Source organism: Podarcis erhardii, assembly GCF_964252035.2.
Source record: "Podarcis erhardii genome assembly, chromosome: 10".
Taxonomy (NCBI): Eukaryota; Metazoa; Chordata; class Lepidosauria; order Squamata; family Lacertidae; genus Podarcis; species Podarcis erhardii.
The window spans coordinates 47,352,894-47,379,163 of NC_138500.1; the positions used below are offsets into that span (position 1 = coordinate 47,352,894).

Consider the following 26,270-nt stretch of genomic DNA (forward strand, 5'->3'; position numbering starts at 1 on the left):
CACCCATGTCCCTCTGTCACCAATGAGTACTTTCTCCCAAACTTGGGTCTTCGTATCCAGGAATTGTCCTTTTCATATACCTATTTTTCTTTGCAACTGACAGAAATAAGTCACTAGGGCTTGCTTCCTAGCACATGGGGTTAGGATTGCAGCCTAATATTGGCAACTGATCAAGCGTTTTTGGTATATTTAAAAAAAGTTCTGCTGGACAGACATCCAGTGAGCTCAAAACACCGATTTGGTTTGTGGTTGCCTGGATAATAAAGTTTTAAGTGCACTTCCATGGTTTTCTGCTATTGTTTCTTTGGTATGATTTGATGCAACCTTTTAAAACAAATTTCCAGGTGATCAAGTGCTTATTTTTCTCAGAGCTTACAGAGAACAACCAAAAGACAGATTTCATAAAACTTTAACAGGGAAAAGAAAGCAGTATTAATGAGAAATAGGTGTGGATGGAATCTAATATGTTGCACTGACTCTTCTGTCTTTGTAAGAATTACAAGGTAGTTTTTTTAGATCAAAGGACGTAGACATGTTAAAACTTCATAGTTTATGAAATATTTAATACATATACATTGCAGATAAATAAAGTTGTTTGGGCATTGATAATTTCATTACAAACAGCCATGAGTGGGGTTGTTTTTTTTTTTTTTCCTTTTGCATTGTAATTCGCGTAATTAAACTCCGTATCACTTCACTTGCTCATAAATCCTAAATCATTCCATTTATAGTTATTCCAGCTGTGTATACCAATTTCCTGTAAACCATTTTAACCCGATGGCAAGAAGCTTGATATGCCCACCTGCTCGGTCGCCATTCAATAAACATGGAACAGGTGAACCAAGGAGGAAATTCAAATGAGATCAAACGATCTGTTCAAAAGCGTGGACGGGGCCATCTGGAATTCCTCAGAGTTGTCAATCACAGAGGCAAGTCGGGCTGGAATTTTAAGTGGAATTTCTAGTTCCCCTTCCCTGCAGGAAGTCCGAGTGAGCCCAAGGCAGACAGTTGGCATGGCCTCCTGAGGTGAAGCAGATTCTTGAGAGTGGCTGGCATTGGGCAGAGTGAGGCCTTAGGTGTCAGTTACTGGGGAGGAAGAAGCTTTTGGCTGCTCCTCTTGAGCCCCAGAACCCTTCGCCTCTGCTGCTACATGGACTGTCCTTGACCCCCTACTCTGCCTGTTATGTTCTGAAGTTCTCACCCTGGGCCAGCAGGGGGATACTGTAGATAGTTGTGCAAATAAGGGTTCGAAAGTGACGTTCAGTGATTGGATAGTTTTAGAAAGTTGTTACAGTACCGTTGTACTGGAGCTCTATATAAGCAGGCTGACTGAACCCTTCAGTTCAGTTCTGTCCTGGCCTGTGAATAAACAAGAGCTGCTTGAAGAATCGCTGTGTTGTCTGATATGTTTACCCACAACTTAACACTGCCCTTACTGCGTAAAAGGTTTTGGTACTAAACGTTTCTGTAAGGGGTCAACATCTGAATCTGTCACCATGCAGCTTCTTCAAAGAAACGGCCATGAGCGTTGCATCATCATCATCACCATTCAGCGAATTACATTGCAGACCCATTCTGACAAAATATTTCCCCATGTAGGATGTATGCAATTGTGGGAATTATTCCAAAAGACATTCTGCAGATGGAAACGTTCTATGGAACGTGAAGAAATGAGAATTTAAGTAGGAGCATGTACAAAACACAGGTAATGTGGAACATTTTCTGTGTCCCACTCTGCTTCTAATAAACAAATGGATTTTTCACATAGCATGTTGCCACTGAATGCTACTTCAGCCATATACATCAGTTCAATGTGGTCAAGTTAGTGCAGTTTTCAGAGTATTAGCTAAGGAGGTCGGGGCTGTTGAAAATGCAGAAGTGGAAAGCGTAACTTAAAGGGTTAATTCTGTTTTCAGTCAACTACCCAAATGGGGGTCATGGTGGTGGAGGTGTTGCTTAGCAACCAGGCAGAGTGACATGATCTTGGCTGACGTTACATGTGTTATGATTGGCTGTGTAAATCTGGGGGAGTTTTTCCTCTGTATGTTTGGTTGAATACTTGCTATGCACACGACCTTAAGTATGAAAAACAAAACCTCTATTTAACTTTCCACTCAATTATACACTTTTTTGTTCAGATTCCTCAGTAAAATATTATCAGGATTTCTTTTGTCTCTGGGCTCTGTCTGCATTATTTAAGTGACTTCGCTAACAGGAGCAATGGTGGGAGATTTCTATATTTATTAGTTAGTGGGGTTTTTTGTCTGTTGGGTTATATTTTGGTATATCTGACTGGTCAGCTAGGCTTCAGGTGCTTATCAAAATTATGCTTGGCTTCTGCATTATATATATGAGACACCCTGACTCAGACTTTGAGGTGAAATTATATCACCAGTGCACTTTCCACTGCACAATTTACATAGAATCCTATTCAACGAAGAATGGTCTATGCTACAATTCAATCCTAAATTGAAGACCCATATTGTTAGATCCGCACTTCTGAAGCCCACCCCATATAGCTGTGTTAACCAATCTTTTAATTTTTCTTATAACTTTTTACTCACACATTATCTATGCTTAATTAAGTATTCTATGTATATGTTTAAATCTACGTTTGGTTCTTGCTCCTATTTATTTAATAATTATTCGCTTAGATTCATACTGTTATGCTATTTATTTAGATGTTTTGCTTATGTTGGTCTATGACCCTAATAAAATAAAGTAAGTACATAGAATTATAGACCTTCAGTGTAATTATTCTAGCTCTTGCCTGTACAGGAGCAGAAATTTCCTGGTATTTTTTGTACTTGCTGTTCAAGTTTAAAATGTTTTAACCTATATTGTAAACTTCTGGGTGTGTTGTTTAAATATAAGCAGTATATGAAATGTCCAAATAAATAGATAAACCAGGGAGATTGGGTTTCAAATCCCTATTCAGCCATGAAACTCACTGGATGACTTTGGGCCAGTCTTCCACCACTCATTCTAACATCATAGGGATGTTATGAGGAGAAAATGTGGAAGAGAATAACCATGAATGCCACTTGGAGCTCCTTAAAGGAAAGGGGGGGGGATATATAAATGTAATTAATACGTAAACAACAATGTCCCCCAATTTCAACCACTAGCTGAAAAAAATTACAGAAAGTGCCTGGGACTAAAATAGATTTACCTCAAGAAGTGTATTGACTTTGTCATTGGTATACTTTTTTGTCATAGCCCATCTTAATATACCGGGGGTGGGGTTGAGGGGGTGGAGCCCATGAAAAGCCATTCCAGTGATTCAAATTTAAGCACATATATAGAGCGTTGTTTTTGTGAACCCGCAAGAGCCTGGGACAATAAATAAATAAATAAACCTCAATAAATTTATTGAGTTTCGCTGTGCATTTGTGCGTGTGTGTGCTGGCCAGTCTTAATGTATTAGTAGAAAAATGCCCCATGTTGATTTTCAAACAAAAACTGATCCAGGAAAGCAGACTTCTTTTGACTCTACACTTTGGTTTGGTTTTGGAGCATTTTATTTCCCCCAAAATACATTGGAATGTCGCTTGGCACTAAAAACAAAACAAAACTCAAGAGCACTAGAACCGTTTTTGTTCAGTTCTGTTGTAAGTCTGATGAAGTGTTTCATGATAAACAGGATTAATAAAATTTATTTCTTCTATCTGACCAGTTTATTGACTCTGTAAACTTTACATGCCAGCTATTGAAATTCATGACTTGTTTATACATATTCGTACCTTTCTATAGGCTGTATGGAAGTTTATCTCTATTTGTCAGAGGAACCTCTTATATTTTTCTAACTCCATGAAAGCTCAGTGGAAAGTACTTCTTTCATATGATGCCCATTGGCACCAACAGGAAATTTGCTGCACACCCAAGAAATGGAGTGTTAAAAATATCACATCTGCTATATGAATCGGAGCAAAGAAGTTTGTTCTTAGATCATAAAAATGTTCAGACCTTTTTACTTTTAAGGGTGGTGAGGAGTCTCATAAATTCAGCTGGGATTAAAATCTGGCCACATTCTGCAGGAAAGAAATGCGATAAACATTTGCAGCTATGCGGAACGGAACTAGCAACAAAAAGGCACAAGCGGAAATATTTTCCGCTTTAATGGTGGTGAGAAGAATCGTCTTGGTGCTGCTTGAACTACAAAGGGCTGAGATAGATTATAGCAAGAGATTTATGGTGGAGATGCATGTGGGGGGGGGGATGAGTATTGACATGTGATACGGGATTGTCCAAATATTATTAAAGAGTGGGAAATGTTAAGTGAAGTAGCAGATGCTACTACTCATAAAGCTCTCACTTCCTTTCCCAATACTGTGGCAAAATTGTGGCATGCTAATTCTGCCAAGGGGGAAATTCTATCCCAGGGTGATCCAGGATCAACATCAAGGTTTAAAACCTACTTTAAATTAACTTGAGGAAGTTTATGGAAAGAAAATTTCCCATCAGGATGGGAGGGGCTGCTGGGGAGAGAAGAGGACCAGAAATGTGCCTTTGGTGAAGTGCCTTAAACGCTCTTAGGAGCCAAGTCTGATTCTGGATTTATCCTTCCTGCCTTCCTGCCTCATATTTTTCAGGACGGACCCTCCAGAGAGGGAGGGAGCGCAGGTGACTGCAAGACAGACAAGGCTGTGAGCAACTTTCACTCTGCAAACTTTTGTAGGTTAACTTGTTTTCCTGGCTCCCACTATCAGACTCAGAATCCGAATTCTTGGTGTTGAAAGCTTTATTCCAGAACTCTCTACTGTGCCATAAAAGGTAAGCTGGTCTGCAGGGTATGCAAACCAGCAGTCACAGCAAGGTTCTCAGATACATGGCTGGCTAGGCATAAGATAAGACACGGTCCTAATGCCTTACATACCTCCGAAGGACAGGCACAGTAATTTACGCAGTTGATATCCTGAGCCACAGGACTAGGCAAGCAGGCAAGCAGGCTGGATTTGGCGAGACTATGCTGGCATAGTGGTTTCTGCACTCTTGGTGATGGAGGCATAGTTATCAGGGCAGTTTACTGTCTGAGCTCTCTTAATCCTAAATGGCCTCAGCCCAGTGTATACCCATACCTGGGGTCCAGCTCCGAGGGCCTTTTGGCAGTTCCCTCACTGCAAGAAGCGAAGTTGCAGGGAAGCAGGCAGAGGGCCTTCTCGATAGTGGCGTCCGCTCTGTGGAACTCCCTCCCATCAGATGTCAAGGAAATAAACAACTATCTGACTTTTAGAAGACATCTGAAGGCAGTCCTGTTTAGGGAAGTTTTTAATGTTTGATATTTTGTCGCTTTATTATTATTATTATTATTATTATTATTATTATTATTATTATTTTGTTGGGAGCCGCCCAGAGTGGCTGGGGAAACCCAGCCAGATGGGCGGGGGATAAATAATAAATTATTATTACAGTGGTACCTTGGGATGCAAACGGGATCCGTTCTGGAGCTCCGTTTGCATCCTGAATAGAACGTAAGATGCTACAGTGCGTGCGCAAGTCGTGTTTTGCCGCTTCCGCGCATGCATGTGACATCATTTTGAGTGTCTGCGCATGCGTGAGCGGCGAAACCTGGAAGTAACGCACTCCGTTACTTCCAGGTTGCTGCAGAGCGCAACCCGAAAGTGCTCAACCTGAAGCACATTCAACCCGAGGTATGACTGTATTATAATTCAACCATTCAGTTATCTGGCCATGTCATCACTCAATTTTTTTCTTAAAGTGACTGATATACAAATGTTCCTGGTTTTGTTGGAATTTATTTTACTATAAAATTAACAAGATGGCCTTTTTTTTCAAATGTCCAGGAGCCTGGTCCTCTTTTGCCCCTAGCCACTCTATGGTGGCGACAGTGAATATTTTGCTGCTTGCTTCATGCCTCAGGAAGAAATTATGTATGTGAACAGTATGCTTACAGTAGCTACCAAGGCAAGGGTTAAAAGAACTCAAAAGACACACATACAATTTGGCAAATGCCATTGGGCTTAATCATTCCAACAGAGATTCCCTCAAGTCGCTGCACCTGTCATCACTGCAGTGCCTAAGAGTGGCACTTGAGCAATGCGAAACTTACTAGGAATTCATTTTCACTATCTTAGTGCGGGGGGGGGGGAAGAAATCCATTAGATCTATCATTCCATATCAGGTTTGTCTCCATAATATGAAACAGGATCTCTTTTGATGTGGGGAAGAAGGAGCCCCGGCTACCCTTAGAGCTTAACGTAACTGAAAACATGTGACAACTACATGTACTGGCTAATAAGCTGATCTTCTTCCTTTCAAGGTTGTGGAATCACTCTCAGTTTTCAGAAAGTCCAACGCAGTGTTTTTGGATTTCAGCTGAGTAAAAACATGTCTATCAAAATCTGGTTAGAAAAGCATCCCTTTCTCATTCAGTAGAACACGAGACTCTTAAATCTCAAGGTTGTGGGTTCGAGCCCCACATTGGGTGAAAGACTCCTGAATTGTAGGGGGTTGGACTTGAAGACCTTGTGGTTCCTTCCAACTCTACAATTCTATGGTTCTATTATTCCCCTGAATATCTCCCCAGTTGTGACTGGCTCTTCTGTTAATGGTCATTTTATTTTTTTGTATGTATATTGTTCTCAACGTGGAATGGGAGTTTCAGAGTTACATCTCCTCCAACCACTGATGACACTATACTATTGGCTGTCAATAGGTTCTTCATTTTGGGCGTCTATCGATTCTTATGCTTAGTATACAACCCAAAATTCATCTGCAGCTTTGCTAATATATAGTGTGCCATGTTTCTTTTTATTCCTCTACCTAACCAGGAACCTGTGTGTGTTGCTGTTGTGTATGGGATACATATGAGCAACAACTGGGCTATGGTTTTTCCAAAATGGGGAGCAGTAAAAAAATAAGACGCCAAAGATTCTTTTGGCACTTTGAAGATTATGATATTCATTATGGTATAAGCTTTGGTGGACTTGTTTCTGCTTCAGGGAAAAGGCAATGGCTCCGGAGTATCTTTTGAATGCAGTAGATTCCAGATTCAGTTCTGTGTGTCTCCAAGTACCGCTGACTACTCAGAAGTTAAGTCCCAAGTGTACATAGGATCACCATTTCAGTCACCTACAATATAGTGGAGGGGTTCTCCTCACAGCATTTACCCATATTAATAAGGGGGGTGGGTTTCCTCTCTCTCTCTTTGAATGAAAACAACAACAACAGCCAACACCGACAATAAGAATAGTTCATCATTCCTGATATAAACATATATATTAAAATAAGCAGCCCACATGCCCAAACAGAAATCCAATCAAGATTGATGATAATAAACTGAAATGTAGAAAGAAGCAGCAAGATATTCAGCAAGATGTTCCACTGATTAATTGGGGGGTATGAGTATTTACCTTGAGGTGTAAGAGGAAGGAATTTTAAAACAGAGGAATTGAAGCTGAAGAACATACTTACATGGGGAGCAATTTGGCTCTCGTATATAACAAGGAATTTTTAAAATTTTCATTAATGACAGCCTTTACTTTTAACAATCAGTGGTGGCCTTTGTTTATAATTCATTCCCCTTTTCCTGCCCTAGGCCTTTGAATCAGGCTACCTCCTCTGTCTTAAGCCTATCTGAACTTTGCCGTCTGTTTGGTGCCCATTATTTGCAGTAGCCTTTTAGGGCAATTCCCATCTCCCTATTAATTGGGAGGAATCATTAACGGGGGAATTTTCCTTTGATGCCATTGTGAAATATTGAATCACATCAGGAATTTGCACTAAACTGCACAAATACTTGGATTCTAGTCAGAAGCATAATCCACTGAATACCAGAGGCATGTGTACATAAAAGAAAATGAGATTGTTTTGTGTTGAAGTCATGGCAAGTGGTTGGCATAAGACGATTTCCTTTCACAATGTTTTGTGGTGGAAAGATGGGGCCAAATAGAAGCAGTTCCTTTTAGACATGAAAAAATAGAGCACCATCTCCTAATCTCATGCTCCATCTCACATGCAGCCTTGTTGTTTTTCATCTGTCTGATATTCTGATCAAAAACTACAACTCAAAAGTGTCCTCTTTATATGACAATGCCCTATGAAGTTTAATATAGCAAGATCAACACTCTGTACAGTTTAAATCTCTCTTTGAATTGTGCTAGGAAATAAGAACATGAAAGGGCTTCCCCACAGACACCCCCCTCCTTTTTTGTGCATTTTAACTTTGTACATTGGCAATTTTCATCATCTTTAAATTACTCACAAGAGCATGCCGTTTTAATGATTGCTATTTTTCCAAGGAGAAGTTTTGGATCTGAGAATTACACACCTGGCCGGCAAAAACCCTGTTTGTATTTCACAGCCAATTCCCTATTCATCTCATTAAATCTTTACTTCCTCCGAGTTCATGGCTCTTCGGTATGCAGCAAGGACTTCTCTCCCCGTAGCTTTATGGAAATGGAAGTACAGTTGGTTCTGCCACAATGTGAACTGGCTCAGAAAAAAACTGTTCTGTAATATAAACCAGAGGTGGCTAACTTCAGAATCTTAGGAGCCCTAGATGACATGCCACCATGCTACGTTCCTCAGCTCATTCATTTTGGGCATCCAGAATGTGTGTCCCTAGAACTGCATTTGCTGAGCCCTTTTTCCCACACTGCATTGCAACAACGAAAGGCCCTCCACAGTTCCTCAGGACATTTCTCATTCCCCATCCAATGACTCAGCTCGACCCTCCCCACATTTTTGTGTGCCCCCCCCGAGCATTTTCTATCAAAAGAAGGGTGAGTGCTGCTACCACTTCATCAATGGGACACAGCGTACATACCCTCCAACGTCCTGAGAAAACCCCTTAATCCTGGTTTTATTCTTTAATTCTTTGGTAGATTTACAAAAGGGACGTGGGTGGTGCTGTGGGTTAAATCACAGAGCCTAGGACTTGCCAATCAGAAGGTTTATGGTTCGAATCCCCGCGACGGGGTGAGCTCCCGTTGCTCGGTCCCTGCTCCTGCCAACCTAGCAGTTTGAAAGCACGTCAAAGTGCAAGTAGATAAATAGGTACTGCTCTGACAGGAAGGTAAACAGCGTTTCTGTGCGCTGCTCTGGTTCGCCAGAAGCAGCTTAGTCATGCTGGCCACGTGACCCGGAAGCTGTACACCGGTTCCCTCAGTCAATAAAGCGAGATGAGTGCCGCAACCCCAGAGTCAGTCACAACTGGACCTAATGGTCAGGGGTCCCTTTACCTTTACCTAGATTTACAAAACACACACACACTCCCCATAGAAATAGGCAAAATTAGACGCAGGTGCACAAAGCATTTTCTTTTTAATAATCAAGATGGTTTGTGCTCTGCTCCCCTTTTTTCGCGCCCAAGTCTCCCCTGCCCTCTGCCTGCCTCTCAGAGCCAGTGTGTCGCTTGGGGCTGGGCCTCAGTGGTGTGGCAGGCTCTCATTCTCCTCACCCAGTCTCCAACGGCAGCTATGAGCGGCCCAAGGGAGGAGGCCGGTAGCAGTGGCCATGGAGAGGCAACAGGATGCTGCCTCGCAGCCACTGCAGCAACCATCGTCGTCGACTGGGGCAAGTGCCAGCTCTTCCTCCTCTCCGAGTTCAGTGGCGGCAGCACAGATGGAGGAAATAGGGCCATTCCAGGATCAAATCAGAAGCCAGGATGGCTTTCCTAATTCTGGGATTGTCCCTGGAAAATTGGGACACTTGGAGCTTAGGCAACTAGCCCAATGCTACTTTCTAGCTTGAAGCTCCCACAACTAAAAATTTAAAACTGAAGCACTACAACAACAACAACAACAACAACAACAACAACAACAACAACAACAACAACAACAACAATAATAATATATTATTTATACCCCGCCCATCTGGCTGAGTTTCCCCAGCCACTCTGGGAGGCTTCCAATCAAGTGTTAAAAACAATACAGCGTTACATATTAAAAACTTCCCTGAACAGGGCTGCCTTAAGATGTCTTCTGAATGTCAGGTAGTTGTTTATCACTTTGACAGCTGATGGGAGGGCGTTCCACAGGGCAGGCGACACTACCGAGAAGGCCCTCTGTCTGGTTCCCTGTAGCCTCACTTCTCGCAATGAGGGAACCGCCAGAAGGCCCTCGGCGCTGGATCTCAGTGTCCAGGCTGAACGATGGGGGTGGAGACGCTCCTTCAGTTATACAGGACTGAGGCCGTTTAGGGCTTTAAAGGTCAGCACCAACACTTTGAATTGTGCTTGGAAACGTACTGGGAGCCAATGCAGATCTCTCAGAACGAGTGTTATGTGGTCCCGGGGGCCACTCCCAGTCACCAGTCTAGCTGCCGCATTCTGGATTAATTGCAGTTTCCGGGTCACCTTCAAAGGTAGCCCCACGTAGAGTGCGTTCCAGTAGTCCAACCGGGAGATAACTAGAGCATGCACCACTCTGGCAAGACAGTCCGCGGGCAGGTAGGGTCTTAGCCTGCGTACCAGGTGGAGCAGGTAGACAGCTGCCCTGGACACAGAGTTAACCTGTGCCTCCATGAACAGCTGTGAGTCCAAAATGACTCCCAGGCTGCGCACCTGGTCCTTCAGGTGCACAGTTACCCCATTCAGGACCAGGGAATCCCCCACACCCGCCCGCCCCGTCCCCCCAAAACAGTACTTCTGTCTTGTCAGGATTCAACTTCAATCTGTTAGCCGCCATCCATCCTCCAACAGCCTCCAGACACTCACACAGGACCTTCACTGACTTCACTGGTTCTGATTTAAAGGAGAGGTAGAGCTGAGTGTCATCTGCATACTGATGAACACCCAGTCCAAACCCCCTGATGATCTCTCCCAGCGGCTTCATATAGATATTAAAAAGCATGGGGGAGAGGACGGAACCCTGAGGTACCCCACAAGTGAGAGCCCAAGGGTCTGAACACTCATCCCCCCCCACCACTTTCTGGACACAGCCCAGGAGAAAGGAGTGGAACCACCGTATAACAGTGCCCCCAGCTCCTAGCCCCTCTAGACGGTCCAGAAGGATGTTATGGTCGATGGGTGTCAAAGGCCGCTGAGAGATTCAGCAGAACTAGGAAACAGCTCTCACCTTTGTCCCTAGCCTGCCGGAGATCATCAACCAGCACGACCAAGGCAGTTTCAGTCCCATGGTGAGGCCTGAATCCCGACTGGAAGGGAGGGATCCAAATAGTCCGCATCCTCCAGGCGTGCTTGGAGTTGTTCGGCAACCACCCGCTCAATCACCTTGCCCAAGAATGGTAGATTTAAGACTGGGCAATAGTTGGTCAAATTGGCCGGGTCTAAAGATGGTTTTTTTAGAAGCGGTTTAATGACCGCCTCTTTCAGCGGGTCTGGGAAGGCTCCCTCACAGAGGGAAGCATTCACCACCCCACGAAGCCCATCGCCCAGCCCTTCCTGGCTTGCTTTTATCAGCCAGGATGGGCAAGGATCAAGGAGACAGGTGGTCGGTTTCACTCGTCCAAGCATCCTGTCCACATCCTCGGAGGTAACAGATTGGAATTGATCCCATGTAACAGGACCAGACAGAACTCTAGCACTCTCCCGCCCTGGCCCTGCTCCCACGGTGGAGTCTACCTCCTTCTGAATCTGAGCGACTTTATCTGCAAAAAAACTTTGCAAAAACATTGCAGGAGATCTTGGGGTCCCTACCAGGCCCCGATGGTACAGATGGTTCCGATAGATTGCGAACCACCTGAAAAAGTCTCCTGCTGCTGTTTTCTGCAGATGCAATGGAGGCGGAGAAGAAGGCCCTCTTCGCCGTCACTATTGCCACTTGGTAGGCTCGACGTTGAGCTCTAGCCTGTGTCCGGTTTGATTCAGAATGAGTTTTCCGCCACCGTCGCTCTAGCCGTCTCAACGATTGTTTCATCGTCCTCAGCTCCGGGGAGAACCACGGGGCTGTCCGGGCTCCATGCAATCGGAGAGGGCGCTTCGGAGCCAGACAGTCAATAGCCCTGGTTAACGCTGCATTCCAGCGGGCCACCAGGGAATCAGCTGAAAGGCCATCAACTTGGGATAAAACATCCCCTACCACTCTCTGGAAGCCAATTGGATCCATTAAGGGGGGGGGCGGACCATCCGAATCGGTCCCACCTCCCTGCAGAGCGGAAGGGTCACGGAGAAGTCCAGTTGCACCAGGAACGACTTACCCTTTGGGTGGGCTTGTTTAACTCTGGGTTCTATAGCTTCACAGGAAGTTCCTTTACGCCAAGTCAGACCACCTAGGGCTGTGTACGCACTATACATTTAAAGCATGTTTGAGGCACGTTTCCCCCCTCAAAGAATTCTGGGCACTGTTGTTTGTTAAGAGATGCTAGGAATGGCAATTCTGTGAGGGATAAATTGCAATGCCCAGTATACTTTGAGGGGAGAAAGTGCGCTTATAATGTGCTTTAAAGGTATAGTGTGTGTGCAATCTAGACAGAATATTTCATTGATTGGCTAGCAGTGGCATTCTCAGGTTTCAGGAGAAAGTACGGTATTTCACAGCCCTGCCTGAATATACAAGGAGGTAAAAAGCATGTCTCTTATGCTTAGCTACAGCTCCTCCCCTATGGATGTGGGCATGATGTTTTGCTCGTCTCACATGCCCTTGGATCCATAGACCTGCCTACCATCTGTGAAAAAGTAGACAGGATCAAAAACATTAAGTCCAAGTAGCATAATAGCAATTTAGTGGTAACAATAGCTATCTCAGTCTTTCCAATGGTGAGAATACTGTTATGGGGGCATGAATAAGGGCTTGTTTATATTGTCTACTTTAAATGGCCCTGAAATTAAATTTTGAGGGGATACCTATACAAAGGAACATATTTTAAATTGCACACTTTGTTTTGTTTGGCATGTGGTGATGTAGGCATAGACAACAAGGACAGCCTAAAACATTTTGCCACCTGAGGCAAAAACTAAGAAGAACCTGATGGATCAGGCCTCGGTCCAGTATACCTGAAGGAGCGTCTCCACCTCCATCGTTCTGCCCGGACACTGAGGTCCAGCGCCGAGGGCCTTCTGGTGGTTCCCTCGCTGCGAGAAGCCAAGTTACAGGGAACAAGGCAGAGGGCCTTCTCGGTAGTGGCACCTGCCCTGTGGAATGCCCTCCCACCAGATGTCAAAGAGAAAAATAACTACCAAACTTTTAGAAGACATCTAAAGGCAGCCCTGTTTAGAGAAGCTTTTAATATTTAATAGGTTACTGTATTTTAGTGTTTTGTTGGAAGCCGCCCAGAGTGGCTGGAGAAACCCAGCCAGATGGGCGGGGTATAAATAATAAATTACTACTACTACTACTACTACTACTACTACTACTACTACTGTGGCCCATCTAGTCCAGCATCCTGGTCTCACAGTGGACAACCAGATGCCTATGGGAAGTCTGCAAGAAGGACCCAAGCACAAGAGCACTCTCCCCTTAAGTCCCAGAAATTGGCATTCAAAAGCATATTGCCCCGACAGTGGAGAGAGAATAACCGCCATGGCTAGCAGCCATTGATAGTCTTATGCTCCATAGATTTCTCCAGTTCTCCTTTAAAGCATCCGTGTTGGTGGGCATCACTGCCTCTTCTGGGAGTGAATTCTTAATTTATTTGAAGTACTTTCTTTTGTCTGTCCTGCATTCAGCTTCATTAGATGTTCGCAAGTTCTAGTGTTGTCAGAGAAAAACGTCCCTCTATGCATTTTCTCTGCGCCATGCCTACTTTTATCATGTCACCTCTCTATCCCACAAGCACAGCTGTCTCTCCCCTGCAATGCTACAATGCAAAATACAATGATAGCACATTAACTAACAATGCACTGCCCTTTCATGATACCCCCAAACCTGCCGCCTGAGGCGGCTGCCTCAACTCTGCCTAACGGTAGGGCTGTCCGCAGGCACAGAGCAAGACAAAAGAAGAAATGAGGCACAAATACGTATGTCCCCGTGTCTCTAGATATAGCAACTGGCCACATGTTAATTTCTTTTCCACGCTCCCACCAACCCACTGACATCAGAGAGTGCATATTATTGCTCTCAGCCTGAATCACAGATGGCAATAACAGGCAGCAGCGAAAGATACAGGCACACATACATATGGTAAAAATATACTAGAATAATAGGTCGGACATTTTTGTATTGGGTGGAGTAGGCGAGAAGTCACTTCTCATCTTGGTGTGGTTTCTGCAAGTGTGTCAGCTCGACATTTCATTTATTATAGAACAGATCACATCCGTGGCTGAGCCATTCTGGTTTGGCGGGGGAGGCCCCCCGATTTGGATTGGGAACTTAGATAAACACTGTGTTTCACCGAGGCACTCGGGAACGTTAAAAGAGATACTGACTCATCTGGGGTGGGGGGTTTGGGATGCGGGGAGACCGAGAGAGAGAATCTGAGAATGATTACACATGGAAGTAAATTCCATTTCCTTGAATTCACTATCTGGTGCTTTCTCAAATATCTTCACTTACACAGACCACATGCAGGAAAGCAAGGCCTTTGTTTTGCTCCTTTCATGCTTTTTCTGCAGTAGAAATCCACTGCCCCTGCGCTACGGAAAAAATGTGTGCGGTTTCCCAGTTCTCATCCATTTCTATAAGGGGTCTTTGCAAGGTTGTGTAGGTCCAAACCTGCACTCAATTGCTTGCATCCTTTACCACCATGGTCTAGCGCTGGTCCTGTTCAGGCTACTGATCTTAACCTCTAGGCTATAAAAAGGTAAAGGGACCCCTGACCATTAGGTCCAGTCGTGGCCGACTCTGGGGTTGCAGCGCTCATCTAGCTTTATTGGCCGAGGAAGCCGGTGTACAGCTTCCTGGTCATGTAGCCAGCATGACTAAGCTGCTTCTGGCAAAACAGGAAACACAGTTTAAAAACAGTTTACCTTCCCGCCGGAGTGGTACCTATTTATCTACTTGCAATTTGATGTGCTTTCGAACTGCTAGGTTGGCAGGAGCTGGAACCGAGCAACGGGAGCTCACCCTGGGATTCGAACCGCTGACCTTCTGATCGGCAAGTCCTAGGCTCTGTGGTTTAACCCACAGCGCAAAACTCTTTAAAAACAACAACTTTGGCTGCTTACCACCCCCACCCCCCACAAAAAAACCACAATAACTATTGTGTCCGGATTTTCACTTTTTGAAATATGGCAACCCTATGCTCCTTAATGTCAGAACAGCCGTCCCAAAAAGGATTTCACCATCTGTCAGGGCGGGTAAGTGAATAAGGCATCTACCTGGCCCTTGGCAGTACCTTTGCAGCTGTGGAACACCTACCTAAGAAAGCCATAGGGGGCCAAGCCCAGAAACATTTCTAGGGAGAACTGTAAGGGTTTTTTATTTGGTGGCTTCTTACAGAGCTATGGTGATGCTTTTAATTGGGTTATGCCCAGCCAAATGTTGTGCAGAGTAGACTCACCGAAATTAATGGATCAGTTTTGTTCCAATGCTAGGTTCTTGTGTGTCAAAATAGTTCAATGTTCTTAAATACTGCAGGTGTCATTGGAGATAAGACAAAATATATAATAAAATGATGAATTATTATATGTATTATTAGTCCTTGTGGCTTAGATTATAGCTGCAATTCTGTAATTTAGTTTGCAATCCTATGCATACTTACTTGGGAATAAGCCCCATTGAAATGCAGGGGGTTGGACTAGATGACCCATGGTCCCTTCCAACTCTGCAATTCTATGATTCCAAGTCTTGAAAAAGTGCACACACATTCCATTAGTCAGGTCTGTCTGTGTTTCCGACTCTCAGAAATCAGTGGCATTTACTTCAGAGGAAGCATGTGTTAGGATTACATTGTTAAAATCTTGTTGATCTCAGTGCTTACAGCTGAGTAAACGTGTTTAGGATTACGCTACAAGGTTTTAAAGGAAAATACCGTAGACTGACAGTACAATCCTATGTGTATTTACTTTGACATGCCCTATTATGGCAGTGGGGCTTACTCACCACTAAATGTGTTTAGGGTATCTACTTTAGCCCATCAGAGTACTGTCAACTGGCAGAAAGTCTGCAGTGTCTAACGCAGAAGGATGTAGTGGAAGAGAAAGTTAAGCTTTTTCCATTGCTACAATTATTATTAGAAGCAGCTTGAGCTGCTTAATACTGCTCGTCACCCAGCCTAAGCAGGTTTCTCAAAGTGAAAATGATATTTACTACCCTGTTTTAGGAGCTAATAATCTAGTGTGGAAAGCACTTTAATTGCATGTTTGGAGTTTGGGTAAACAATAACAGTTTCTTCTTTCTTGTTTAAGGAACTACAACAGCTTAATTATATATATTTTTTGAAAATTGTAGCACACACACTCCACAAGTGTTTAGCATGCAACATAACAACCTGCAGCCTCAATGGAATGATATTCCCCCCAATATTTTGTGAGTTCCTTTAAAAAGTTTGCATGAACAGTTCAGTGAAGCCAGCACCTTCACTCCGACACATTTGAATCCAATACAAAGGAATGTCTCGCCATAGTGTTTCCATTAAAGACGAAAGAATGAACACTGTATGGTAATTTCCAAGATAGCCAGCTCTTTTCATAGCAGCACATGAATACACCTGAGATAGATTAAACTCATATAGAAAATGTTCTTGGAGCTTCCATTATATCTCTGCAAACAAACACCAGCATTCTGCAACTGCAAAGTAGTTTGTGTGTAGACCAATAGTGGCATCTAGTGATCAAGTGGGAAATTATTTTTCCCCCACTAACAATTGCTTCTGCCCCCTAAACAACAGAATTCTGCTTCTGTATCTTTGGAAACCTTCTTGAGGGGAAGGTCGATAAACATGCAGGCTGCATAGATAGTTTGATTTAGAAATAGCAGAAGAGCACGCTTCCCATATTGAATGCATCCACAATAAAGCTCTGAATGATTTCTCATACAGCTCTGACTGTCATGAATTGAGCTGAGAAAATATGGTAGTTGACATTAACTGCTTGATAATACCAGAGGTAACGGGAGAGGGGTGGCAATATTTTGAATGAACTCCATTTAACTGGGACAATTAAAAACTGGAGTTCATTCAAAATATAGAAGCAACATTATTAACTAGGAGCAAGAGAATAGAACACAAAACACCAGTTTTAAAACTACAGTTGTACCTTGATTTTTGAACAGCTTAGTTCTTGAACGTTTTGGCTCCCGAACGCCACAAAACCAGAAGTGACTGTTCCAGTTTGCAAACTATTTTTGGAAGCCAAACGTCTGACAGGGCTTCCAATTTGCTGCAGGAGCTTCCTGCAGCCGATCAGAAGCTGCGTTTTGGTTTCCGAACATTTTGGAAGTTGAACGGACTTCCAGAATGGATTCCATTCGATTTCCAAGGTACGACTATACTACATTGGCTCCTGGTCCATATTCATCTGAAGCCTAAAATATAATGGACCAGAACCCAGGCAAACCATCCTGGGGAGGGTATTCAGAGTTGGGGTGTCATATCAGAAAAAGTTATGGAACACTTTCCTAATGAAAGCCTTTTCGTTCTGTTGCTACCATTAGCAAGGTGAGTTAAGACAGGACTTTCTCTGTCATGACACTCCAGCTCTGAACAGCTTCTCCATGATGGCTTGCCAGGCACCAAGTCCATATGGAAAACTTTTTTTTCCACTGCTTTTTTCAGAAGCTAGCTTTATAACTCTACTTTTATTATTTTTGCAGGCTTTGATTTTACTGACAATGGTCATAGTGCTCTTGGCAGCTTCAGTTGAAAAAGCAATAAATAAATTCCAGAATACACGCATGCCAAGGCATCGCTTCCAGACGTCCCACAACACAACTTCCAAAGAGACAAGGTGTAGTCAAAAGAGGGTCCATTTGCAGCAGTGGATCAGGAATGAAGAAAGGAGTGTAATATGCAGAATGCATTCAGATGCACTAAACCCTTGACAGGCCCTTGCACTATCAAAGCCCTCCACCCAGACTGCTCACACCATGCAGCTAATTTTGGATACGACGCAGTTGATTAGTATATACATAAACTGTTTTACTGTGTATCAGGCTTTGATCTATTATCAACTATCTGCACTAAACACTCAAGAGTTGCTGTACACATATCACCATTAATATAATTGAATGAACAAATGTACTATTTCAAAGTTGAGACAGTTTCCCCTTCAAAACAAAGAATCACATTGAAGTCCACACTCTAAATTCCCCAAATTGAACATTTTATCAACCGACTGGTGTATTTGTGTATCATTTGCTACATTCCTGTACCACACAAATAGTATAACAATTAAACCAAACCCCGAAGGATGACATACAAGACGCAAGGAAACCTGCAACATGTATAAGCACAGAAACAGAAACAAAACACAGAAATGGGGGGAAGGGGATCCTGAAGTATTGGCTGCAATGTGATAACTGTGCGGAACTATGCTCTGCATAGCTTCACTTATGGTAGCTAGAGCCACAAGTTGCATGTAAACATACAACATCCATTTGGATTAATTTGAAGTACTTCTAATTAACACTGTGCGTGTGTATGAATTTTATCATATTGTTGTACAGTGGTGCCTCGCAAGACGAAATTAATTCGTTCCGCGAGTTTTTTCGTCTTGCGATTTTTTCGTCTTGCGAAGCACAGACTTTGGAAAAGCTTCAAAAATCACCAAAGTCTTCAAAAACCTCAAAAAAGGCTACCAAAAAAGGCTATGAGTTGCTCCTCGAAGTGAATGCATGGTTTTAAGAAAAAGGAAACAAACTTGCAAGACGTTTCCGTCTTGCGAAGCAAGCCCATAGGGAAATCCGTCTTGCGAAGCAACTCAAAAAACGAAAAACTCTTTCGTTTCGCGAGTTTTTCGTCTTACGAGGCATTCGTCTTGCGAGGTACCACTGTACACGACATTACTTTCTTTGACACAATGGAAGGAACAGTACACAACCATTTGCTTTGACCAAGTGATACTTTTTTTAGCAGCTTATCAGCTCACAAGGATTGCCTCTGAACAAGTTGCACAGATGATTCCTTTCAGTGCATTCTTATAATGTGCTCATGAGACTCTAATGTTGTTGAGAGCATTGCAAAGGAACTGGTTTCTATTTCATCACAGGCACAGTAATTAGGGTGTTGTTGTTGTTGTTACAATATCATATTATCTAGTGTATTCTGTATACTAGAAAGGCATCCTGATTCAATTATTTATCTACAAGAGATGATTTGCAAATCATGCACGCAGCATGGATAATCATGGGCTGTGCATTTTTGTTTTGTTAGAAATATTTGAGATTTGGTAACCCTGCCTTACTGCAAGAAATTGGAGGCAACTCATTATTATTAATATTTAAAATGCATTATTGGTAAGTCCTATTTAATCTACAAGACAGAAAATGGCATCGAATATACCCATTAGACTCAGACACGAACACAGATAAAACTTCTCCGACAAAGACACCATTTCATACATCCTGTATATATTATCCTGTTTATATTTATAATGTTACAATATCTATAGTACATTGTATACATCAAAGATACAAAGTTTAACACCAAAGTATCTTAAATCACAGCGCACAAAAGGCAGGCAGACCCAGTAAGTTATTTCAGTTTCTTACTGGCATCACTCAGGTGGCAATAGTAATGGGTCCAGAACTACCTGTCATCATAATGTAAAGGTAGATACAACATGCCAAAACAAGCTGCTCCTATTGATGTGCAGGGACAGGGAGGGCTCTAATACCCATGCAGAATTCCACATAAGACACTGACCTCAGCGTCAGACAGCTCTGAAATGTCTTGTGTGCATGCACAGGGTAGATCCCAAATAAGATTCCCTCTAGTGCTTTCCATTGGAGTAAATGGGGTGTCAAGCAATTTCAGAATGCTTTATGGGTTTGCAAACTGCTAATCTTGGATATAATTTTAGCTTAGTCTTTAGCTGCTTTCATTACTCCTTTAGGAATGGGGGGAAATCATTTTTACAGAAATATTTAATGTGGACAAAATATTAGCTCTGAAAAATTCACACGGCAAAGGACATAATTGTCTTTCAGGGTAGGAAACTACAGAGATTTCCAAAATAAAGTTGGAATCCAAATTGGTTTTGGGTCAGTGTTTTGAGGGCCAAATCCTATGCCTTTTATATGATACTGGAGAATCAGCAGCTGAGATCCAAAGAAGTACACTGGACAAGCCGACACAGTAGGATTTTTGATTTTGATTTTTAATAGTACGCCCACCTGGCGCCATATCACAAACTGTTTTTTGAGCCTTCCTCAGGTTCATAATTGGCTTGCTGTGAAGCATGTAGACTGCTGCTCAGAGATCATGGGAAAACCAAAACTTGTTAGCAATCTAGGCGCATGATACTTTAGATTCTGCACTGATCATTTATTCTTCTGTGCTGGTTTATCTGTTCGCTGAAAACATAAGAGTCACACATTCAGCACAATCACATGCAGGTCTATTCAGAAGTAAGTTCTACTGCGTTCAACTGGACCTACGTTCCAGGTAAGTCTGTTCAGGACTGCAACCTAAGAGCTATTACTTAGAGAAGTCTGGAGGATTCTTGTTGTGCTATGTGGGTATACATTTCCTGAACCAACTGTGGATTGCAGGATGAGGTGCTACCCATTCAGAGAACTTCAACTAAAGGATAATGGAAGACTGTGTAGACTTGGGAGCTCTTCTGTAACAGAGAACTCCACAAATTGTAAGTAGGATTGATTCATCATCAGTGTACTCTTCCTTCAAGCACCTGGGCTTAATGCTCACAGCTATTGTGAACAGGGCAGATATAGACAGCAGCTTTTGTAGATAATGGACTTCTGTCTATTACCCTAGAATGACTCTTGTTGGTATGGGAGCACGTGCTATTTTTTATTGCACTTAACTTTGCACAGCACTTATAGTCCTTACATTTGTCCTGTGAGGTCGGCTCCTACTCTTCATTTTACAAATCTAAAACTGTTTCAGAGTTTGTAATTTCCCCAAGCCTACACAGTTAGTTTGTTCACTAATTCCCACTATTGAACAACAGTATTCTATGTTTTAGAAATGGGGGGTGGGGTTTGCAGTGTTTTGGAGACTGAGAAACAGGAGACCCCTTTCTCCATGCTGACTGTCAAGTTTTGGAATTTTAACAATTGTTTACATAATACACCATAGTGATAACCACCTCTAATTCCTTGAAGCTTGTTAGGCAATAGATCATTTCACTTCAAATGTAGAAGCAAGGGACAAGATCTGCAGGAAACTGCTAAAACCTTCACTGGCTGAAAAAAGTTAAGTAGTACACTAAAGACGATCTTACATCATCAGGATACAGCCATAAATTTTCCTCAGCCGGGAAGCTGACACATTAGGGAATTAACATACACTGTGGAACAACACTGCCCAACAGTTAACATGAACAGTGACTTAACCTTATCAAAAAGGCTAAGGAAGATTTGTCTTTAATACCAGATACTTCTAGGAATTTTAGTGACAATTTAACTAACAGATTTAAATATATATTCCGACAGTCCCATGACTCACTGAAGGTCATCATTGCAGTGTTTCCCAACCTTGGGCCTCCAGCTGTTTCTGAACTACAATTCCCATCATCCCTGACCACTGGTCTTGCTAGCTAGGGATGATGGGAGTTGTAGGCCAAAAACATCTGGAGGCCCAAGGTTGGGAAACACAGATTTAGGGAGCCACGATCGAGTCATAGAAAGCATTTCAACTTCCCTTTTTACCTGACCTAAGGTGATAATTATTATATAAAAAATAATTAAAGGAAGTAACACCAGTGGCATTCGAGTGGAAAATGCTAAAACACAGCTAATGTGTCAGCTGCTCAAATATATTCCGTATATATTATACAGAAGCAGTTTTTTAAAAAAATATTTTAATCTGCCTGAAATTTTGAAGTTCAGTGCACTTCACTGAGGCAGCTACAAGGCTCTGCTAATTAGCCACTGAACCATAAAAGGTGGTAGTCTTCTTGATGAACCGACAGGAAAAAAACTGTCCTACCACTGTATTACCGAATTCCGTATTACAGCTTCTCATTGCTGAAAGTCAATGTTCCTTTTTCGAACATGAAAACTGTATGTGGCACTGTGTACTTTCACTACTCCACGTTATATTTTAAAAAGACAGCTCTTTGATCATACAGTTTATGTTCCAGTTGCGACTTATCTTCATTATTTCAATTAAGAAATGAAATTATTCAGAAACTCCTTCAGAACAACGAACACACACGTAATAAAAACTGAGATGATGATGATGATGTGCCAGCGATATATGCATCATCGTTTTTTAGACCCGCTGTTACCGCTTGCAGGCTTGTTAAAGCTTCTGCTCATTTGTGGGAAGTGTACAGTTGGGGTTCTCTCGGTTGGACCATACAATCCTAGGTTTCTGGCCGCAGCTGATTTTCTGAGAGGTTTGACACTGGGGAAAGGACTGAAGACTTGTGGTTTAGTAGTGGCAGCTTGGGGAGATTTTGCCACTGTCCCACTGTCACTGGGCGAATTCGGGAACTCTGATAGAGGTGTTTGACAGAACGAAGTCGATACTGATTCAACATCATCTTTGTCATTTTGGGTAAGTTCCAGAGCTTCGAGCTTCAGCTGAACAGCTGATACGTTGACGTTGGCATTGGCATCTTTGTAACTTGGTTCAGGAGACTGTCCTTCAGCAGTCCGGGCATCTGAATCACTGCCTTCGATTTCCATAGATTCAGATTTGCTTGGAGCCTCTTCTTTCCCATTGGGGCTACTGGTTTTCACACCTTCATTCTGCTCTTCTATTAACCCTATTGTATCTCCATAGCCCAGCTGGCCTTTGGCTCTTGCTATATTCTTTCGATGCACCCTAATGTGAGTGCGCCAAGGAGAGTTGAGCTTTGTTTTAAGATCTTCGTGGGGACTGGGTGACATCTTGCCTCCTGCGTGATTTGGAACATGAATGATAGCATTTTTGGAAGACCTGTGAGTTGGCTTTATCTTCTTTCCTAGCAGAAGGTGGTTGATCACTGGAGAATGGTTCACTTGAGAGGGCAGAAGACTAGTAACTGGTCCTTTATCTGAAGAAAACAAACATTTAAGAAGCACGCTATTGAATGAGGCAAGGCAAATGATCAAACATTAAAGCAAACCTGACCAGTCTGATACACAAACACATACGGGTGGGGGAGAAATTAAATTAAGTTTGCAATTAAATGCAGGTCTATCAAATTAGCACTTTCAGGAAAATTATATGAGAACAGAAACACAGCTATCCCTCAAAATTAGCACTTATCTGAATTTTGTGGTGGTGTTCTCCAATCAACCTTTCTTTTAAAAATGCACTACATTAGGGGAAAGTGCACATGGAACATTAATATGCATCAGTGAAAATGACATAAAATGCATTATATGAGGGGAAATGTCTTGCAAAAATGTGTGCATTGGTCAAAACCGATTATCAAAATGTGTTCATTAGGAGAAATTTGCTTTGATATGTTGATCAGTTTTCATGAATCAGATTGCTACAGAAATGTAGAGGACATGATTTAAGAATAGAAAAATGAGTAACCGAGAGAACACAAGTTGAAAGACCCTTCTATCCCTGCTATACACTGCATTTTCCAATCCAAAACTGACTCAGATACTTGACCATGTGCTTCTCATGTCTCTCTCCTTCTTAATAGCAGGCTCCATTGTTTCTGTTGACTAGGGGGGAAATGCAACAAGAAACAGAGCACCTAGCAGCCTGAAGAAAGCAAGGAAAATGTATTTTATGTTGATTCAGAACTAAGAAAGCCATTCGGTAAGTAGGACTTATTTACTTTTAAAGAGAAAACATCTGGTACATAAGAAGCTACATATACCAAATCAGGCTACTGATGCATCTAGTTCAGCACTTACACTAACTGGCAGTGTCTCTCCAGAGTTTCAGTCAGGATTATGTGATTCTACTACTGAAGTTACAGTTCAGATATGTTTAACTGAGCAGCAGTGATCCTCTTTACAAATTTCTCTGACACCTATCCCAAGCAAATAAAAATGAAGATCCTAACCCAAGCCTTCTTTTCAAGGCAATAAAGACCAAAGAAAGCAAGAATGTGAAATTAAATATATTACGAAGCTATACACATACACAACAGATGAATAAATTGATGGATTAGGTACTATGGGTTGGTTTAGTTTAACTACTAAATCATGTGAATAGCATGCTAGACTCTGCCTTCTGCCTCTGCCTTGTCCTGACGACCACACAAAGGTGTCTATAACCAAGCAGCTGGGTAAATACTCCATTTCATAGAAAGAACATTCAGTAATTTAATATGGTAACCAAGACAGACCATTTCCCAGCAGAATATCCAGTCACAGAGAGACGAGAGAGAGAGTGCCAAAGGATATATATAAGACGATTGATTAAGGTTAGTGAAAAGGTGCTTTGGCAATCCTGGGAAATGAAAACCTTCGTCAATTTGGTTTTGCCACATGGCTGTTCTGTGTATACTATATTTCTTAGATTTTCAAAATTTCATTTCATGGGGTATTTCCTATGAAAGATGGAGCTGAAAATCCAGCCTGGGACAGTAAAGTGAAAGTTTTCAAATGGTTCATCCCACAGATAATACTGTCACAAAGGGTATTTACTGATCAGCAGCAACTGTATGTGCACCTTATGCTAAATCAGCGTTGAAACATATTTGGTCTAAGTCCAGCCAATTCATATCTAATCTTGTAATTTGTTGATAGTTCTGATGCCAAATCACTGTCCATCCAATTGAGAATTCAGAACATGTGACCCCAAGTCCAAGGATGCCAGAGCTGTTAGTAAAATCAGAGAAACCAATATTGTATCCAAGATTAGCATAGATATCTTTAAATACCATTATTCAGCTGGTCCCTGGGATCTAACATAATCCCAGGGTCATCATCTTCAGACCCTAACAAAAGAAAAACAAAGATCAACATCGTCTTTATAAGTGACATGCTCTTTAGTCAGATGAGATCCTTCCAACTATTTCATTCTTTTCGTCTTCTATATATAAATGAATACACAAAAACATTATTTGCTTTCTCATGCACATAGCTGAAGCTAACTTGCACTTCCAAACACAAGCAATTTACCTGCTCTGATGTACACCTGATGGACCTGTTGCTGCTGTTTCTTCTTTATCCGTGAATACTGCCTTTTCAGCGCATTAATGTCTGTGGTCATACGTTCCATCATCATACTGTTAAAAGCGGCATGGTATTCACTCCGACAGGCATCTATTGCTCCAGGGCTTAGCTCTGCAATATTGCTGGAACCTAGACTCTGCTCTTCATTATGATCTATGCATAGTAGGAAGAGAGCATGAGGAACGCATCAGAATGTATTACATAATGGCAACCCCACCGTCCTTAAATCGGGGGAGGGAAAACTGTAGCCCTCCAGATGCTGTTTGGACTATAAACTCTCATTATCCCCTAACCACTGGCAATGCTGGTTGGGGGATAAAGGTAGCTGCAATCCAAAAATCACCTGGAGGGCACAGGTTCCCCATCCCTGCCTTACATGAGCAGAGGATTTCAATAACCTGGCATTGTCTGTACTTGCATTTAAAAGGCTGGCAAATTTTAAATCTCAAAAGATCAGCAGTAGTCAACATGAAACTGTTACCGGCCTGTACTTAAACCCTCAGGAACTATCAACAAAAAAATTACCATATATTCATCTTGATGTGACTTTGAATATTACTTGGCAACGCTGTTCTCAAAAGTACACAGCAAGCCATCATGGGCGTGGGGAACAGAACATACACTGCTCCTCTCTGATTGCTCAGTTGTGGGCCCAATCACGTTATATCTGAGATAAAATACCATTCTATCGTACAGTCAAACCTCAGTTGTCGAACATAATCTGTTCCGGAAGCCCATTTGGCTTCTGAAACTTTTGACAACTGAATCGCAGCTTCTGGTTGGTTGCAAGAGCTTCCTGCACTCAGCGAAAAGCCACACCGGACATTCGGCTTCTGAAAAATGTTCGAAAACCGGAGCATTTACTTCTGGGTTTTTGGTGTTCGGGGGCCGAACTGTTTAGAAATGGAGCCGTTCGGGAGCCGAGGTTTGATTGTACAGTGGGTACCCTCAGGTTAAGTACTTAATTCGTTCCGGAGGTCTGTTCTTAACCTGAAACTGTTCTTAACCTGAAGCACCAAGTACTTAATTTGTTCCGGAGGTCCGTTCTTAACCTGAAACTGTTCTTAACCTGAAGCACCACTTTAGCTAATGGGGCCTCCTCCTGCTGCTGCGCCGCCGGAGCACGATTTCTGTTCTCATCCTGAAGCAAAGTTCTTAACCTAAAGCACTATTTCTGGGTTAGCGGAGTCTGTAACCTGAAGCGTATGTAAC

The 26,270-nt window shown here is 42.5% G+C and overlaps 1 protein-coding gene across 5 annotated transcripts in view; it reads right to left on the minus strand.

Annotated features, from left to right (window-relative positions):
• Positions 1-21,594: 21,594 nt before the first annotated feature.
• Positions 21,595-26,270, minus strand: part of TBC1D30 (TBC1 domain family member 30) — a 39,706-nt gene continuing 35,030 nt past the window's right edge. Inside the window, exons 12-14 of one of the 5 annotated variants that reach the window (XM_081877889.1) lie at positions 25,005-25,211; positions 24,764-24,820; positions 21,595-22,966 (exon numbers count right to left, since the gene is read on the minus strand). In XM_081877889.1, coding sequence (XP_081734015.1) covers positions 22,188-22,966; positions 24,764-24,820; positions 25,005-25,211 — 1,043 coding nt within the window. In that variant the 3' untranslated portion in view covers positions 21,595-22,187. The remainder of the gene's footprint in view (positions 22,967-24,763; positions 24,821-25,004; positions 25,212-26,270) is intronic. The other 4 variants (XM_081877890.1, XM_081877892.1, XM_081877888.1 and 1 more) reach the window with 4 other exon arrangements.